Source organism: Octopus sinensis, linkage group LG1 (genome assembly GCF_006345805.1).
Source record: "Octopus sinensis linkage group LG1, ASM634580v1, whole genome shotgun sequence".
Lineage (NCBI taxonomy): Eukaryota > Metazoa > Mollusca > Cephalopoda > Octopoda > Octopodidae > Octopus > Octopus sinensis.
The window spans coordinates 47,531,140-47,551,253 of NC_042997.1; the positions used below are offsets into that span (position 1 = coordinate 47,531,140).

The 20,114-nt window shown below is 33.9% G+C and overlaps 1 protein-coding gene across 3 annotated transcripts in view; it reads right to left on the reverse strand.

Annotated features, from left to right (window-relative positions):
* Positions 1-20,114, reverse strand: part of LOC115213528 — a 498,605-nt gene that overhangs the window by 319,704 nt on the left and 158,787 nt on the right. For all 3 annotated transcript variants that reach the window (XM_036500732.1, XM_036500730.1, XM_029782551.2), the window contains exons 3-4: positions 16,501-16,767; positions 8,561-8,706 (exon numbers count right to left, since the gene is read on the reverse strand). In XM_036500732.1, coding sequence (XP_036356625.1) covers positions 8,561-8,706; positions 16,501-16,767 — 413 coding nt within the window. The remainder of the gene's footprint in view (positions 1-8,560; positions 8,707-16,500; positions 16,768-20,114) is intronic.

The window sequence follows — 20,114 nt, forward strand, 5'->3', positions numbered from 1 at the left end:
CAAAGAGAATACTTATTGTTGGTTCGTTAAGAGATTTGTTAGTTCGTTACATTGTTTTGCTGCTGTCTGGTTATTTTATTTATTGTTCGTAACAGATTACGTTACAACATCTGGCGACGAAGGTTTCGAAGCTCACGTAGGTTATTTAAAAATTTGTTCGTAATACAACTTGTTAAATAATAGAAAACCTATTTAGCTTCCATAGTACAGTTGCAAAAGCATCAAGAGCGGCAACAAGAGTTGCAGAAGCAACAACTACAACAACGATTATTGAGACTGTGTTCAAAGAAGTCAAAAACTGAGGTAATTTCGTTTTCGCCAGACGGCGTTTCAAACTCCATTTATGAATTCAGCGATACCCCAGAGGAGGGTATAACTTTTGCATCGTACTACAGAAAGTACGAGAATTTTCAGCAAGATTGCAAATCATGGTCGGGCGAACAAAAACTGAGAATGTTATTGCAAAAAGTAGCGCCGTTAGAACATGAACGTTACTGTAACTTCATATTTTCCCCCCAAAAAAACAATGAAATATGTTTTAAAGAAACAATAGAATTACTATCTAACATATTCGGTGACAAAACGTCTCTTTTTAAAACTCGAATGGAGTTTTGGAGTATAACATAAAAAGAAAAGGATGATTTTATCACATACGCAGGAACAGTCAACAGGATGTGCGTATGTTTTTAATCAAAGAATTCACATCTGAGATATTCAAGTGTCTTATTTTCGTATAATGCCTTACAACAAGCGAAGATGCAGAAATTTGGGAAATAATTCTGTTTGAATTGGAACATGAGAACCAAGATCTAAACTTAAAGCCCGTGGCAGAAGAATGCCAAAGGATGGTTGGCCTGAAATACGATGTAGAACAAATTCAAGGAAAGGATGTCTCAGAAACACAAATATGGTGATTGAAATGACACTATCACGGCCTCTTCTAGCGGTTCCACGCTCTGGGGAATTAGCCTTGATAAGCAGGCTGCATTACCAATTTTCTTCAATGGAATATGCAGCATCTTATAAATTGTAGTTCAGCAATATTGTGCCCCAGAGTTGTATTCGGTTCGCTGTATGGGTAAGCAATCCTTTCTTTGATCCAAAAATCGATCGTGATGATCGATGGTCGGTTTGTAACAAACAACGTGACATTAGTCCACATATCGTCTATTGTGTGTAATATAGTCCAGGAACTGCCGGTGTGAGCACATGATATCAAAATGAAATCCGTAAAGGATAGTTACATTACCAGAATAAAAGAAACCTTGAAAAATAAGCATAATAAAAATAAAAATTCAAATAATTTCTCACTATGCGACGATGTCTTAATGTACGCGTGGAGAGCAATACTACCAGGTGCACTATAGGAACGAATATTGCAACAATTCCACTGTGGGCACCCGGGAGAGTCCAAAATAAAAGCTTAATGAAAAGCATTGTACATTGGCCGACTATGGACATGGGCATCAAACATTTAGTGAAAGTATGTAGTATGTAGAGGTTGTGCGTTGGCAACCAAAGTACCACCAGTAAAATGACAATCGTGGCCGGAGACCGAGAATATATAGAATAACGCCAAATCTAAATACTAATTCAGGAAAGTCACCAGCTGAGTTAACGTTCGAGCGTAGAATAAAATCAATTTTCGATAAATTATTGCCAGGAAAAAAAAATAGATATAAAAGAAAGACAAAAATATATTTGAAGGAAATACAAGAAATATTACAAAACATTTCAAAGTGAGATATAAAGTTCAATTAAAAGATTACATAATAGTAAAGAAGGTTGGGAGGTTGGCTGTGCAATCACAAGATTAGGTAATGTGATGTATTTAATTAGAGGACAACGGTCGGAATATAAGAGACACCTTAACCAGTTAAAAGATAAGACATACAGAAGAACGAAGGATAATACCAATGGAACTCTTCTATGATATGTTTGAAGTACCAGCACCGAGAAATATTGAACCCCGTAGAACCAGAAAATGAAAACAGACTGAAAATCTGGAAGTAATACCTAAACGAAAGATATATTAATTTGCAAAAATAAAAAGGAAGATAATATTAACCTTTCAAAAATAAGAAAAGACAAGTGTGCTTAGTTTAACGAATGAAAAAGTGCTGTGTGCAATGAACAATTTAAGCAGAAAGAAAGAAAGAGAGGGAGAGAGTGAGAGAGGTGCTGGAAAGAAAAGAAAAAAGAGTAAAAATAAAAGAAATTTCACTTTCTCATAGTAGTTGAAATCTCAAAAGGGGAGATGTTGTGATGAGAGATACGACACCCCCTTGCAAGTGATAGACTGGTTCAAGTAAAGTATGAATTGTAACGATCCAAGTGAGTTCGGAGTCGAATGAAGTTCGTTTAAGTTCGCAGCGAAGTCAGAAAGTGTCGGTTTTCAAAACATTATTTGTAAACATGCTCAGAATCAAGAACAAAAAATATGAGGAAAAGCAAACTTCGAGAAACAAAGAAAAGGAGGTAATATAAAATGTGTACGTGTATAGACATTGAAAACAATCATAATCTACACAGTTCGCAGATTCTCTTTTCTGTTTGTCTAGTTTTCATGATTTTGTATGGCAAAATTTTTCCATTCAAATATATTTAATCTTTTTGCTGAGTAAAACATATTAAATACAAGATGAAATTTTGTAAAGAAAATATATTTGAAAAAGAAAAATAATGTAAGAGAAAAGTTCAAGAATGTGGAAAAGAAATAATATATAATACGTATGTGTGTTTTCTTGCAAAAGTAAGGAGGTAGAAAATTATGGTAGACCGCGAGGTGTCGTAGAAGCGTTAGGTGTTTTGCATAGATATATAGTTCAAATAGTTTTGTAATTCTCGTGTCTGCGTGTTGTAGCCCATTCGGGTTGATTTCAGATTATGGTATGGTAATCTACGATGTATCTTCTGAATTATTTCATACAGATGTCTAAATGTCTAAACTGTTTCACTGAACTTATAATTTGTTATAAGATGAAGGTATTTCCCTGCAACATGCTACTGGATTATTTTACGCATTTCTCTCATTTCTCGGGCTTTTTGGAAGGTGTTTTTGAATTTTTTTCTTAATATGAATACGACATATTGTTCTTTATGAGGCAAAAATAGTCGAAGCGAATAAATGACATGGTAGATTTCAGATACAAGTATGTATATATGTATATATATATATATGTGTGTGTGTGTATGTGTGTGTGTGTTTGTGTGTGTGTATATATATATATATAGGCATATATATAATATATATATAAAAAGTTTGTGGGCAAACGAAAGAAAAAGGCACACAACACATTAAGTAGAAGTTACATATATTGTCGGTATTTAAGACAATAGTTTTAAATAAGATATATGTGTGTGCGCGTGTATGTGTGTGTGTGTATTTGTGTGTGTGTGTGTGTGCATGTGTGAGTGTGTGTGTATGTGTGTGAGTGCGTGTGTGCCGCATCATTTTAGATACTTCTGTCCTCCATATCCGTCACCCTCTGCCATAGCCTTACCGTTTTGCTTCTCCCAGCGATAGATCTTTTCTCACCAATTTCTCACAAAATCCAATCGTTAGCTTAGTTGATTCCTCTAATTCCACCCTGCCCTTCATTTGTTTCTGCTATAATCTCATCATCTCCAATAGCCCACTATTATCTCTTATTCATCTTTCATTCAACAATTTTCCCCTTCTCTCTCCCCCCAACCTACACCCTCTCGCCGTTTTAATTCACATCTTTGCATCATTGTCTTGGTAGCTACTTCTTTTATTCAATCGCAGCTGCTCTCTTGCTTAAAGCTACAAGACATTTCCAAGTTTTTTAAGCTTTTCTTTCTTAATTGTCGAGGACTAAATGCCATTTATCTTATTATTCCCAAATTGCTTCGTTTTGATTTTTTTACACATTGAAATTAGCATTAAGTTGTAAAACGACAAATAGTTATACATTCTTCCCCGATTTCCTGCGTGCCTTGTCCCCATTTTTCATTTCCTGTCGTAATAATACTGATATCTTCTCTTCCTCTCATATCTATTTTTCCGGAATCCACACTCACCATTGAACAATGTGCAATAAACAATACATTCGTATGCTATATACAAATGCATGCACGTTCAGTTTCAAACTCTGGGACAAGTAGGCTTAACACAAGAAGAAATGTATGAATGAGCGGATTTTCTTACGCACGCATTAGTATAAAGTTGTGCTCATGTTTCTTTATGTGCATATTTTGTTTGTAATAGATACGAAGCCCTATCTTTAAATCTGAGACATAATAATAACAAAATGTAGAAGTATGAAATTGTAACAGGCTCGTGTACGGATAGATAAATATGTTAAACTGTGGCTAAAGTAAATAATGAAAAGTGTCTTTAGCTATTATCTCGTAGATAAGTACTTCAATGCTTGTAATTTATTCCTTCAGAAATAGAATTGCGATTTTTTAAACGTTAGCATCACAAAGTCTCATACTTGAGGTCAAGTAAATATTCTCTAATGACATTCCTTTAAAATTATAGAATTCAAAACTTATGCAAATTCTGACAAATGACCCCTTCATCTTATGAGTTTATTGCCATGTGCACAGTCAACTCAGTATTTGTGTGATACTGTAGTTGTTGTTGTTGTTGTTGTTGTTGTTGTTGTTCTTCTTCTTCTTCTTCTTCTTCTTCTTCTTCTTCTTCTTATTATTATTATTATTATTATTATTATTATTATTATTATTATTATTATTATTATTATTATATTATAATTATTGTTATTGTTATTATTATTATCATTACTATTATTATTATTATCATCATCATCATTATTATTATTATACCGTTTGAAGATGGGTGATTGTGTGGACGGAATGTCCTATAACGTCTTGCAAGCCGAAATTTCGAACTCTCTGTCACTTCTCTTTTTTTCGTAAAAGTATAATAAACATGTTCACTACACGGAAATTGTGTTAGGAAACACGTCGCCTCCAAATGTACGGTCGTGACACCAAACACCCTTACGGTACTATATAAGATCATCGACAATCAAAAAAAAATGTAGATTTCCATGCTCCGTCGTTCTTTTAGCAACAATCTGCAGCTTTCCGTCTCCCTAATCGAATACATATTTAAACATATTTAAAGTCGAAAGGGATGAATATATATGTAAAGTAGACACACACACACACACTCTTTTTCTCTCTCTCCTATACACACACACATCAATATATATTTATATATATATTATATATCATCCTATGGATGGATAAAATTTGTATGAAAATTGTTGTAGGAAAAAATCAGTTGAGATGAAACCTGAGTCATACTCTGATGAGTCCAGATCATTTATGTGTTACATGACAATAACACTATACTAAATACATATTTTGATCTGTAAAAGAACTCGTGTTGCTGTTCTACAAAAGCTATGGTTTCTTGTAGACCAATTATGTTATCAAACGATAAAAATGGCCTTCATCTATAGAGAATGCTGAAAGCATATAATCATGACGGAAGGTTTAGTAGATTAAAATAGAGACAAAATGTATAAAGAGATTAAATGATATAAAATCTGACATGACAACAATAGCAAGAAAAATGAGCTGGGAGTTATCATTGCCTTATGTAACCAACTATAACTACACATGTAGTAGAACTCCATAAATAATTAGAGACAGGGGTTCTAAACCGGAAGTAAAAAAAAAACTATAGGGAATAATTGCCAAAAGAACATCTTGGAACCGGTAAACTTGAAAGAATTTTTTTGAGCATGCCACAGTGACAAGGAGGATATTATTTTCTTTTGATGCAATTGCATACAAATTTAACGTGTTTTATTTCAAGAAATTCCTATCTTGTTTCCTGCATAATGGGATATCACCAAACGTACACCCGTATGTATGTTTATTTGTATTTTATATATAATAAATAATTTTGCTCGAGTTCCTTAAGATTATAGAAATGCGTATTGCATAACAGCAAGTCGACAGGAATTTCATTCAATATAATCGACTGCGCACTTGAATGAAGTTACCTATGGCCATTATCCATTTACTGAGAGCAACAGGCGATCAAATGTTTTCATATATTTTATGGAAAATATAGTAAGCAAGAGAGTCTTCCTGTACTGGAGAAACATGCCAGTGAGCAACCAATTTCTTTTACTGTATGCCTTCTTTTCAAATTGCTTATTACTGATTAAACTTTCGGTGATACTAGTTTCAGAAGTTCTGTACCGCATCTAAAACCTGGATGCTTGGTGAGGTTGTAGTGGCAGTTTACAGTCTCTAACTTGAAATAACCAGCGATGCTCTCTCCACAAGCAAGGCCTGTCGACCGGCGCACATATAGAAGATCGTTAAATGACAATATCAGAATATACATGAAAACATAAAACAGAAATAAAAGACACATTTTTATTTCGTTGTTTCACTTCCTCAGATAAGAAGGGTATGGCACAACATTTCAACGAGTAGGAAATGGAAAACCACCGCAACAATATACAATGAATGATGAGAAGACAACATATTGTTGAGTAATACCACCGAACACAGGCATGAGCTGCAAGATCTTACAAATACATCTACAAGCACACACACACACGTATATATATATATATATATATATAATATATATATATAGATATATATATATATAATATATATATATATATATATATATATATAGATAGATAGATAGATATATACATATATATATATATATATATATATATATATATATATATATATTTATATATATATATATATATATATGTACATATATATATAAATGTGTATGTAAATATGTATATATATATATAATATATATATATACATATATATATATATATAAATATGTGTATATACATATATAGATATACATATTTACATACACATTGATATATATATGTACATATATACATATATATATATATATATATATATATATATATATATATATATATATATATATATATATATATGTATGTATTTATGAAAATTTTTAAAAGTTGCATGAACATTAATGAAAAGACAAAACAGGTCCATATAAAACCCTACTACAAATATTAATGAGGCTGCAAATCAGGTTATGCGATTCGAGTCGCCTCATAAAACCGTAATAAGCAGAATGAAAATATCATAAATATACATCTATAACAATCGATTACATAAAACCTGAGTCCTATAATTATTATTCTTTTAGTTCAAAGCAAGACATAGTAATCATCTCTATATGCATATAATCACATACATACATACATACAAACACAGACACAGCGCTACATAATGCCACATATACACATATAAACACACACACATACGCACTTACTCGCACACATGCACATATACACACACACATATAAGTGAGTGCTAGATATAGCCAATAATCGATTAAATTTATTGAATGGTATATCCCATTCAAATGCATGCTCACAAAACATATAAAGTGATACTTCAATATTACTTTGAGAATTCCTTGAATAAATGAATACGTGAATATATATATATATATATATATATATGTGTGTGTGTGTGTTGTGTGTGTGTGTGTATGTGTGTATTGTTGGCTGATGCCATGTATATATGAACAAATACACATACCTGAACACAAGTAATAATCGATTAATCCATAAAGCACAACCGAAAGAGGCAAGAGTTTTATGTGATTGTTAGCTACATAAATTAGACCAATTGTTTGCTATATAGATGAAAATAAATGGTGAATGGAAATGAATTTGAGCTACATAGAAATCGCCAATCTCTAAGTTCGCTCTTTCCGCTACTGCTGCCAAATCAAACTCTGTCATTATTTCTTTTCGAATATTATTGATACTAGAATAATATACTTCCAGTTGAACATCAACACAGTTGATTTGAGGTGCGAGGTTTGAAAGATAAAAATCTTGTCTGCATCTTGATAATTTATCAGAAATGATCGTAATATAATGAAGTGGTGAAAGCACAGATTCGATGAGAATAAATAGTGTAATCATATTTATTATTATGTCTGATCACGAAAAAACACTCATATCTTCACCGTTCTTGTGGTTCGTAGTGTTAGTACAAAGTAAGTTTACGTATATCAAAAGCAAATCATAAAATACATCCTTCTTTTAGGAATTGCTTATTTAGAATTACAGAATGTGTTATATCATTCACAGTCTTATGACTGAATTTTAATATCATATCGTATAACCCTGGTTGAAGATAAATTCCTCTTCTTAAGTTGTAATCTTGACACAGTATCTGGTTTAACATTACAAATGAATTTAGCATGCATTTAGCGGACTCCACTCGCATGAATGTAACTAAAACAAGACTTTCTTTTAATCCTTCTATTCATAATGTGAAACCTTAATTGAATGGAATATCGAAATAACTTTTCAATGCTGTTTAGATCAATCTCAAACATACTTGCCTTCTCTGCCAATCAGACAGAGTTGCCGATTAGTTTCTCCTACTTTGGTTCGTATACTTACGTTTGCTGTACGTTTGAGGCTTACAATATTCAGCCATCATAACCATGATAAGAACAGACAGTGCAACTACTGACAAGCTTGTAAATAAAACAGAAACATATAGTCCATACCTGATAGTCGAAAGAACGGCAAATAATTGATGTTTCCTCCAAACAGTTCCGAGCACATCTGTTAGGAGTAACTCTGTCGTAGGTTTTCTCGTTATTTCCGAACACAACAGAATAAGGTGTCGGATAGAAGTATTCGAGGTATTCTTCTGGAATGCACCATGAAAATAACAAATTGATTTTAATAAGATAAGATGCAATAAAATATTACTTCAGATTACTATTTCATTCATATAAAAACAGTATAGTACGGTTTCATTTCATGCTTTTGCCTAATCTCTTTAATTGTTTTCATTTTCTCTTTCCAAACGTAAATATTAATATATTCATAAAAGTATTTCGTTTCTCACCTGGAACTACTTGACATCACCTAAGGCATAATGAACGGTCCATTAACTTCTTTTATAAAGAGCCAAAACAGTCAACCGAATGAATCTAAATATTTCTCGTATGAATATCATTATCATGAATATCTCGTATTAATATCACACACTTATACTAACTATAAAGTAGGTAGTAATTTGAAGAAAGAGTGTAGAGTAACTACATGTTTCCGAACATCAAAGTATGTAAAAGTATCTTGAGATCTTTTTTAGAAGGATTAGTGGAAAATATATCCTATTGTTTAAGAGCTACGCTATAAAACTTAGGATTAAGCTAATGCAGTTATTTATAAAAGCAGACTGTAGCCTAAAATCGAAATAACAATGCTTGGATGGGACAGCATTTATAAGAATTTTTTAAAGCCCTAAGTCAGTACAAAAGGACAGTAACTATGGCATTTGCTGTGGCCTCCGAGAATGGTAGCAAGAATACCGGAAATTATCTCAGAGACCAATACCTGGGTCGAGATCTTGTCACACATCAAACTGCAGTGAAGTCCCCGACAATCAATTGGTCTCTCTCCCACAAAGAGAAACGACGCTTCCAGCAGACTTCTTCGCTGGTTCTATCAAGCAAATTTTACTCAAATAATTCTTTATTCAAAAGCTATAGTAAAAAACAAAACACTGGAATCAAACTAGAAACCAGGTAGTTGTAAATGGAAGTTTCTTCTACAGAGTTACCTGGCGCAATGAAGTAATATATTACTTTTAAATGTTACTTTTAAATATGATGGCATATTTAGATTAGTAGAAATTGGTTATTTGATACAAATACATTACTAGCTCTTATTTAATGAAAGCTGAAGCATGAAACCAAGGTGGGCAGGATTAGTACTTAGAAGGTAATGCAGTATTAACACTCACCTAGACACTGCGAAACATTCATTCTTTTATGAATCAAAAACTGTGGCCATAGTACAGTTTATGCTAATATAATATTTAGTTACACTAAAATAGAAATAAGTTTTTGCTTAAACAGCATGCAAGCTATGCTCACCGTCAAAGGAATATGAGTGGTTGACAGTGGAGGAAATTAGTTTTCCGTTATGATAATGTTTCAGCTGCACAGACAACTAAATAAAGAATATGTCTCTAAATGTTTTTTTATTACACCTTAGGGAGATGGATTGAAATAAATTGTCTACATAATTGATAAATTTCCTGTATATTTCAAATAGCTATTCATTTCTAGCTATCTCAGAATTATAGCACTGCTGTACTGGCAGGCATCGAGAGCATGTAGTAATATCACTAGAAAGTTATGAAAACTATTTAAAACTGAGTAACAAATGCTGTATTAAAAGCTTTTAAAATCTGTTTTTTTTTTCTTTTTGTTTCAGAAATAAACTAGTTTATGAAAATGAAATTTATTCTAAATTTTCACAACTTTTCAAATTGTTTGCTTTTCTCTCTTAGGTAAATTGTTATCACATTTTTGTAAAATGCCGTTTAGTAAAATATTTGTATATGTAAACACACACTCATATGTGTGTGTGTAAAAAAGAGTCTGTATACATGTGGCTGGGAAGAGATACACACAGAGAGCAAACGAGAGAGGGTTTGTGCCTATGTGTATAATTTAATTTTAAGGGAATCTTCAGATGCTTTATAATTTTAAGGTTTCTTTTCGTTTAAACTTTATTATTACTTCATGCAGTCCAAAAACAACAAATGAATAAAAAACAGAAAAGGAAGACTAAAATAAACTACGAATTATTTTCAGAGACTACTAATTATCTTCCAGACTACCTGAGTTATTGTTGCCAATTGAATCATTTCTCTAAATTATCAACAAAACCATTTTGATGTCTCAAGCTGCAGCGATATTTGAATCGACAGAATGTCTCATTTTTGATAATTTGCGTATTTTTATCAGCCACCAAAGTTACCACCAGCATCCCCACTACTACTACTACTACTACTACTACTACTACTACTACTACTACTACTACTACTACTACTATACTACTACTACTACTACTACCGCTGCTCTATCTTTTCGCTGGTAAATTTTATAATTCATAATTTGCTTTTTATGAAAATGTTTCTCTATGTGGATTTTGTTTTTTTTTTACATATAATTTCAATTGTTGATATTAGTGCTGCAGTTGTATGAAAATGCTGCAACAGCTCGTCCTATCATTATTAATATGTTTCTTATTGGTATTGTTATTGTCTATGATGTTATTCTGTATCATGATCATCGTCATCATTATAATTTCACCTCCTTATTGCTAAGATCTTAATAATAATTGTTTTTCAGACAATCATGAAATCATATTTTTATAAAATTAATTTCTAATAGTAATCTCATTTGTTATTTTCCGCCTAATTGTTTTCGTAACAAAAACATTTAATATATTCATCAATATAATAAAACAAAAACATGAAATATAAATGTGACAGCTGACATGATATGAGCATCAGAATGTTTTTTTTTTTTTATAAAAAAGAACTATTTGTTCTACAAATATAATAAGTGGTCTTTTCATAAGAGCAATCGTTACTTTTAGAAATTTTTGTTGGATCTGCATAATCAACGATGCACGAATGATAAATAAATAAATAATAATTACAAGGAAAGAAAGAAGGGCGGGAAATTGAAACACTAAATGAATGAATGAATTAATGAATGGAAGGCAGATAATAATTATAAAATAAAATTAGGAAAACGAAAAACAACGGGAGAAGTCCAGTAAACTGTGATATTGATCTTACATAATGATACGTTAGAGAATACTGCCGGGAACAATGCTATGCAACTATCAATTAATGTGTTTTCAATAGATTTCTAGTGCGTATCAGGGAGAGATAAAATCAAAGTGTGCGGACGTTCAGAAATGCTTAATGTAAGAACACATGTAGGATTGTATGTTTATATCTATATATACAAATGGGTGTAAACAAGTATTTGGAAATATAAAAATTCCTGCACAAGTTGGAATTTATATATATATATATATTAATGCTTATTTTTCCATAAAGTTATCAAAACAATTTTGTTTAAAACTGAAGGATCACTCAATATTGTTTAGTAAAACGGATATTTATTCATTTTACAAGGGAAATATTGAAAGCAACTTCAGACTTTCAGCATACAAGACGTCGTTAGCCTTATGTGGTTATAGGAACATATACACACATGCATACGTTCATACATACATACGTACGTATATATATATATATATATATATATATGTGCGTGTGTGTGTATGTATGTATATACTCTTTTACTTGTTTCAGTCATTTGACTGCGGCCATGCTGGAGCACCGCCTTTAATCGAGCAACTCGACCCCGGGACTTATTCTTTTGTAAGCCCAGTACTTATTCTATCGGTCTCTTTTGCCGAACCGCTAAGTAACGGGGACATAAACACACCAGCATCGGTTGTCAAGCAATGCTAGGGGACAAACAGACACACAAAGACACACACGCATATATATATATATATATATATACATATATACGACGGGCTTCTTTCAGTTTCCGTCTACCAAATCCACTCACTAGGCTTTAGTCGGCCCGAGGCAATAGTAGAAGACACTTGTCCAAGGTGCCACGCAATGGGACTGTACCCGGAACCATGTGGTTGGTAGACAAGCTACTTACCACCCAGCCACTCCTATATATTTTTTTTCATTTTATTTTATCTAGTTTCAGCTCACGAGCTGTGGCCATGCTGGGACAATATTAAAGAACACATTAAAGTGTCTACTCACGATAAATAACATTTAAAATTCTCGTTTGGGCCACCAAAAATATATACATTGAAAATAACAGATTCAACAGTACACGGCCGAGCGAAACGAAAAAAATCCCTCACATAGCTTATGTAGCATAAAACTATATATTTAACGGACCAGGTGTATATGTGAACCGGTTTCTGCCTTAATACAGTGATCTTAACATGTTTAGCACATCTTAACACTTTGAACCATCTATATATACGTATATATCTTCCATGTATATGTATATATAGCGATAATTCAGAAAGTGACGGGCTTATGTTACAGGCCTGCGAAACTTTAAGATGCTTGGACCCGAATCAAACTGTTTGATGTAATACATGTAACTCCCACTAAAAGTATTGAGTGCGCTTTTCTTTCATTTGTCTTTTCATTCGTGTGTGTGTGTGTGTATATATATTATATATATATATATACATACACCCACATACACACATATATATATACACATATATTAATATATATATATAATATATATATATATATATATATATATATATATATATATATATATATATATATATATATATATATATATCTAAGTAGTTGAATGAATTATCCTAGTATGGATAATTCGGTTAACCGATACCCGGGTAGCAAATTCACGTCAGAAAAACACGGTTGAAGCTACATGCCCAGGGCAGAGATCACGTGCTTTCGTGTTAAAAAATTAAATTGAAAATGTCGACACTATAAAGAGTCGTTGGTAGCTACCGCTCTCCGTCCTTTTTTCTTTCTTTCTTCTTCCCTTAATCATCAATACAACTTTCGAGTCCCGTAGACTGAAACAAAGAAATTCTACCTATATTTTTATGAGATATCTTTTGAATCACAGTTTTTGGGATTTTTTTTTCTTAAAGGGGGAAATTACTATTTTATTTAAAATAAAATATTAATCTTTACCACCTTGCCCAAAAGCGACAAAAATAGACAGAGACTATCTCTTTATAGACGATTAGTTGGAATGGGAGGGATTGCATCTCATAAGAATAGAAAAACAACCAATAACAAATGGGTTGTACCTAATAATAAAACATTTTTAAGAGCATTCATATTCCACTGCAACGTTGAAATCATTTGCCTCAGTCAGGTCAATTAAGTACGTCATCAAGTACTCTCTGAAAGGAAAGGACTAAGCTGCTGTTCAAATAAACAATGATAACGAAATTAATCTATATCTAATGGGTAAGTATATTGGACCACCCGAAGCAGTTCCATCCATTTTAGGATTTTCAATACATGAATGAGCAACCGCAATAGTGACACAGCAACTTCATCTACCAGATGAACAATAATATTATAATGAGTATATATGGTTGTCAATGAATTTCATATGAGAACAACTGTTTTCGTTGTGCATCAATGATGACTTTTGCACAACATGACTTTATGCTGAAGTAACCATGTATTTCATTTAGAACAGCAGTAACAAAGAATGGCAGAAGAGAATGCAATGTTGGAGGCCGTTTGAACGTTTTCGAAGAAGAAACACTTAGTCGTGTTTCTGTTGCCACACCAAAGATAGGAGAAGTCTATTATTTAAGAATTTTATTGTATGAAGTGCGACATAGTATTTTTTTTTCTTTTCCGCCGCGCATCAATGTTTTTAACTTGGAGCGCTTCTGGCCAACCGGGTCCCAGCAGGTACATCTAGCATATATATATATATATATATATATAATATATATATTATATATATACGTTTAAATACGTTTATTGGCTAAACTGGCAATATGACCATTCCGAAATATAACAATATATATATATAGTAGGCATAATTACGGAGAGCGAAACCTTTTTTTGCACTTGTGTTAATGTTTCGCTGATTAACACAACTACACATGCGCACACATATGTGTGTGTGTATAATTATATATGTATGTCTGTGTACGTTATGTAAGATGTAAGACGGCCTATTAGTTAGTGAATTGCACTCACGAATGTCAAACCGTGGTTTCGATTCTCCAACTGAGCGTCATTGTGCTCTTCAGCATAGAACATCTCAGTTTTACTGCTAGCATTTCCATATCTAGCGTATGGCGCAATCCACAACTTTACAGACAGTATCGATTTGATGGAAAGAGTGACGTAATATACAGCTCAAGATTTCAATTGCCACGAGCAAAAAATCTGCGCAGGTTGTTTATCGAGAAATAGCAGAATGCTCTTCTTCTGTCTAATACAAGAGAGGCCGCGGTATATATACATGTATATAAATTCATAGATGCAATCACACAAGCAACGTACCGCACTAACCCACAGACACATACAAACACACACACTATATATATATATAAATGAATAGATATGTATATATAGTTGTATATATCTATCTATCTACATATATATATATATATATGTGTATGTATATATGTATATTTGTGTGTATATATATATATATATATATATATATATGTACATATATATATGTATGTGTGTGTGTGTGTGTCTATTCTTTTATTCTTTTACATGTTCCAGGCGTTTGGCTGCGGCGACGCCTTTAGACGAAAGACTCGACCTTAGGATTTATTCTTTGTAAGCTTAGTAATTATTCTATCGGTTTCTTAGGCCGAACCGCTAGGCTACGAGGACGCAAACACATCAACATCCACGTCAAGCGATGCCGGAGGGACAAATACACACACACACACACTCATACACACACACACACACACACACACACACACACACACACACACACACACACGCACATATATGTTTGTGTGCCTGTGTTTGTACCCCCACCATCGCTTGACGACCGTTGTTGGTGCGTTTACATCCCCATAACATAGCAGTAGGATGAGTACTAGGCTTAAAAGACTAAGTAGTCCCGAGTTTAGTTTCTTCGACTTAAGGCGGTGCTCCAGCATGCCGCAGTCAAATAACTGAAACAAGTAAAAGAATAAAAGAATATATATATAATTATATATACTAAAGTGTATTGAAACTCGTTCATCTCCAAATGTAAATTATAATTTTATACAGTATATCATAATGATCTGAGTAGTCGGTGCAGCAGGAACACGTGTAGGTCAATATAATATACATTATAAAATTATAAGTTTTGTGAATGAACAATTCTCCATACTTCACCCAAGTGTACACGGAATTACCTATCGGAAGAATTCATTGAATGACTAGCAATCAATAGTAGTCAAAGAGATTAAATACTAATGGATGTTAACCGTTAACTGAAACTTAACTGAGAGCCAATAAGGTATATCCTTCCAAGGATGGAAGGCAAAGTCGGCCTCGGCGGTATTTGAATTACGAACATGAAGACAAAAAATACCTATTTCTTTACTACCCACAAGGGGCTAAACAGAGAGGACAAACAAGGACAGACACACGGATTAAGTCGATTATATCGACCCCAGTGCGTAACTGGTATTTATTTAACCGACCCCGAAAGGATGAAAGGCGACCTCGGCGGAATTTGAATTCAGAACGTAACGGCAGACGAAATACCTATTTCTTTACTACCCACAAGTGGCTAAACAGAGAGGACAAACAAGGACAGACAAACGGATTAAGTCGATTATATCGACTCCAGTGCGTAACTGGTACTTAATTTATCGACCCTGAAAGGATGAAAAGCAAAGTCGACCCCAGTTCAAAGTTGAACTCAGAACGTAGCGGCAGACGAAATACCGCTAAGCATTTCGGCCGACGAGCTAGCGTTTCTGCCAGTTCGCCGCCTTATGATGATTGTGATAATAATGATAATAGTAACAACATCAACAACAACAGCAATTGATAATCTTTCCTGACATTTATAATGTTACGCATAACTGATGCCAATTAACTTACCTTTCAGCTCGTAATGCATGACTCGAAAGTTGCTATCATCGACAGGCGCAATTCCATGAACATTTGCAGCAATATATTTGCTCATGTGACATGACTGATCGGCAAACAAGTAATCAAATGTTGCACACTTGAAAGTATGTTCCGCTAGACAGAGCTGTGCGCATGCGCCCAACGTCAGTCCTAACATGATCTTTTTGTACAGCTGCACGCCCTCTAGTGGTCGCAATGATCCGAAGCCATAATTCACAAATTTGGAGAGTGGTCCTTCTGCAAATATAAATGAATTAATGAATTAATGAATGGAACGCAGATAATAATTATAAAGTAAAATTAGGAAAAAAGCAACAGTTGAGATGTAAAATTTTATAGGCGTAGGAGTGGCTGTGTGGTAAGTAGCTTGTTTACCAACCACATGGTTCCGGGTTCAGTCCCACAGCGTGGCACCTTGGGCAAGTGTCTTCTACTATAGCCTAGGGCCGACCAAAGCCTTGTGAGTGGATTTGGGAGACGGAAACTGAAAGAAGCCCGTCGTATATATGTATATATATATATATATATATGTGTGTGTGTGTGTGTGTGTGTGTGTGTGTGTGTGTGTGTGTGTGTGTCTGTGTTTGTCCCCCCAACATCGCTTGACAACCGATGCTGGTGTGTTTACGTCCCCGTAACTTAGCGGTTCGGTAAAAGAGACCGATAGATTAAGTACTAGGCTTAAAAAGAATAAGTCCCGGGGTCGATTTCCTCGACTAAAGGCGGTACTCCAGCATGGCCACAGTCAAATGACTGAAACAAGTAAAAGAGTAAAAGAGTATGGGAGTCTTCAAAATAAACACACACATAAGCACACACACACACACACACACGCACACACACACACACACCACACACACACACACACACTCACGCACACACACACACACACACAAAGTGGGTGCTGAAAAGTTCCTGTCATTGCGTAAAAGAAATACAGAAAGATCAGTTACTTATGATTTTATTGAACATGTTTTACTCTCAGATTCACGCACTTATTGCAGCGGTCCTTCAGTTTTTCTAAGCCTTGTGTGGAAGCACTCCGTCGGTTACGACGACGAGGGTTCCGGTTGATCCGAATCAACGGAACAGCCTGCTCGTGAAATTAACGTGTAAGTGGCTGAGCACTCCACAAACACGTGTACCCTTAACGTAATTCTCGGGGATATTCAGCGTGACACAGAGAGTGACAAGGCCGGCCCTTTGAAAACCAGGTACAACAGAAACAGGAAGTAAGAGTGAGAGAAACTTGTGGTGAAAGAGTACAGCAGGGAACACCACCATCCCTGCCGGAGATGTATGTATGCATGCATGTTTGTATGTATAAAGAAGCTATAAATGCTGCAATTTCTGTTGCTGTATATCTAAGAAATGTGTTCACCAGTGTAGACTTACTGTAAATTGAAATCATAATAGAACTGATTGTAACATATATTATTAGTTTTGCTGAGATTCAGAAACAGGGATACTTTTGGCAAGATTTGTGCTCAGAACTACATAAACTGCAAATATACTTAGTGTTATATCTTTTGCAGGGCCGTATTACTATACAGCAGCAGAAGAGCAGAAGTCTTGTGTATATATATATATAGATTGGATTTGAAAAGTAGCAGATAGAAAAAATCATTTCTAATATGCAAATAGTAATATTTCAGGCAAAACGCAATTTATTATATTCTGTGAACGTAGCCGTTAGCGAAAATATATTGCAAGAATTTGGTGGGTTCTTCTACGAGAAAATGTCATCGTCAACGATAACAATGATAATAATAATAATAATAATAATAATAATAATAATAATAATAATAATAATAATAATAATAGAAGAAGAAGTAGAACGAGAAAGAGGAGGAAGAGGAGAAGGAGAAGGAGGAGAAGAAGAAGAAGAAGAAGAAGAAGAAGAAGAAGAAGAAGAAGAAGAAGAAGAAAAACAACAACAACAACAACAACAACAACAAGGGTTTCAAAATTGCTAAGGAACAAGCACTTTCGAACAAATCTGATGAAGAAAATGTTTGATAAAACTCAATCAGACAGCAAAGGTAGGATTTGCAAGGACACGAAGTAAGTAAGGTATACTAGCACAAAAGTGCAGACATAACTGTGTAGGCAAAATAATTCATTGGGTCGTTAGCCGAGTGTGTGACTTAAAACAATAGAAACGTGGTTCGAACACGAACCAGAGTCAATGATAGAAAATAAGTATCGCAAGGTATTAAATAACTTCCCCATAAAGACTGACCATTATGTTGTGGCAAGTTGACCAGATAGGATTGTAGAGGACGAAATAAACAAAGTGTGTGAGGCCATATATTTTGAAATTCCCAAATGATGACAGAGTCAATACCAACGAAACAGGAAGCACAAGGCCTCAAATTTGGGGGAAGGTATAAAATTGATTACCTCGACTCTAGTGCGTGACTGGTACTTATTTAATCGACCTCGAAAGTATGAAAGGCAAAGTCGACCCCGACGGAATTTGAACTCAAAACGTAGCGGTAGACTAAATAACGCTAAGCTTTCGCCCGGCGTGCTAACGATTCTGCTTGCTCGCCACCTTAATAATGATGATGATGATGATAATAATAATAATAATAATAATAATAATATAATAATAATAATAATAATAATAATAATAATATCGACATGAGCATCCCCTGTGATCATAATATCTCAGCGAAAGAGTTTGACAAGCTCAGAAAATATAAAGACCTACTCATTGAAATTGAGAAAATGTGGCATCTCAAGGCGGTTACAATACCAGTGATCGTAGGAGCACTAGGAATGATCAAGAAGGGAACCGAAAATTATATGAGAATGATCCCTGGCTTACCATCCCTGCAAGAAGTGCAAAAGATTCTCTTAACTGGTACATCACACGTATTGAGAAGAGCATTGTCGATGTGAGAACTGTTGCTGCTCATGTATTTTAATTTAACTTTAAAAAAAAAAAAAAAATGAACGAACTACTGAGTTTGGTTTAATGGCCTACCAATATACACTATGAGTTTCTTTGCCCTAAGAGTCGGGAAGACACTCGGCAAGAAATGGAAGAAAATTTGAAAGAAGAAAAAAAAGTAATAATAATAATAATAATAATAATAATAATAATAATAATAATAATTATTATTATTATTATTATATTATTATTATTATTATTATTATTATACCCTGATGCAGTACCAGGCAGTGGCTCTCATGGCTTCTGATCTTAACTGATTGGAAGTGTTATCATGTACATTGTTTTGTCTTGGTATAAAAGATGGGCTACAGCAAATATTCTGCTCAATACCACAGATTTGCTTGTCACTTGTTTGACCTTAACCAGTTGAGCATGTCCCTTAGTGGCTGACGATATGTGCATCTCTGATCACGAGCAGAAGTAGTGAGTGAGCATCATAGCTATGTGTCCAGAAGGATTCTTTGGAGTTTGACTAATTCACCTTCGGAAACATGGGTGTTTCTTTCAACAACCTTAAACAATCCTTATTCAGGGGCCATTTGAGCGGGATGGGCTACTCAACCTGAAGAAAATTCTAACTGGGCCCCATCTACAAGGTCACGTGCTGTTTATCTTGATATGA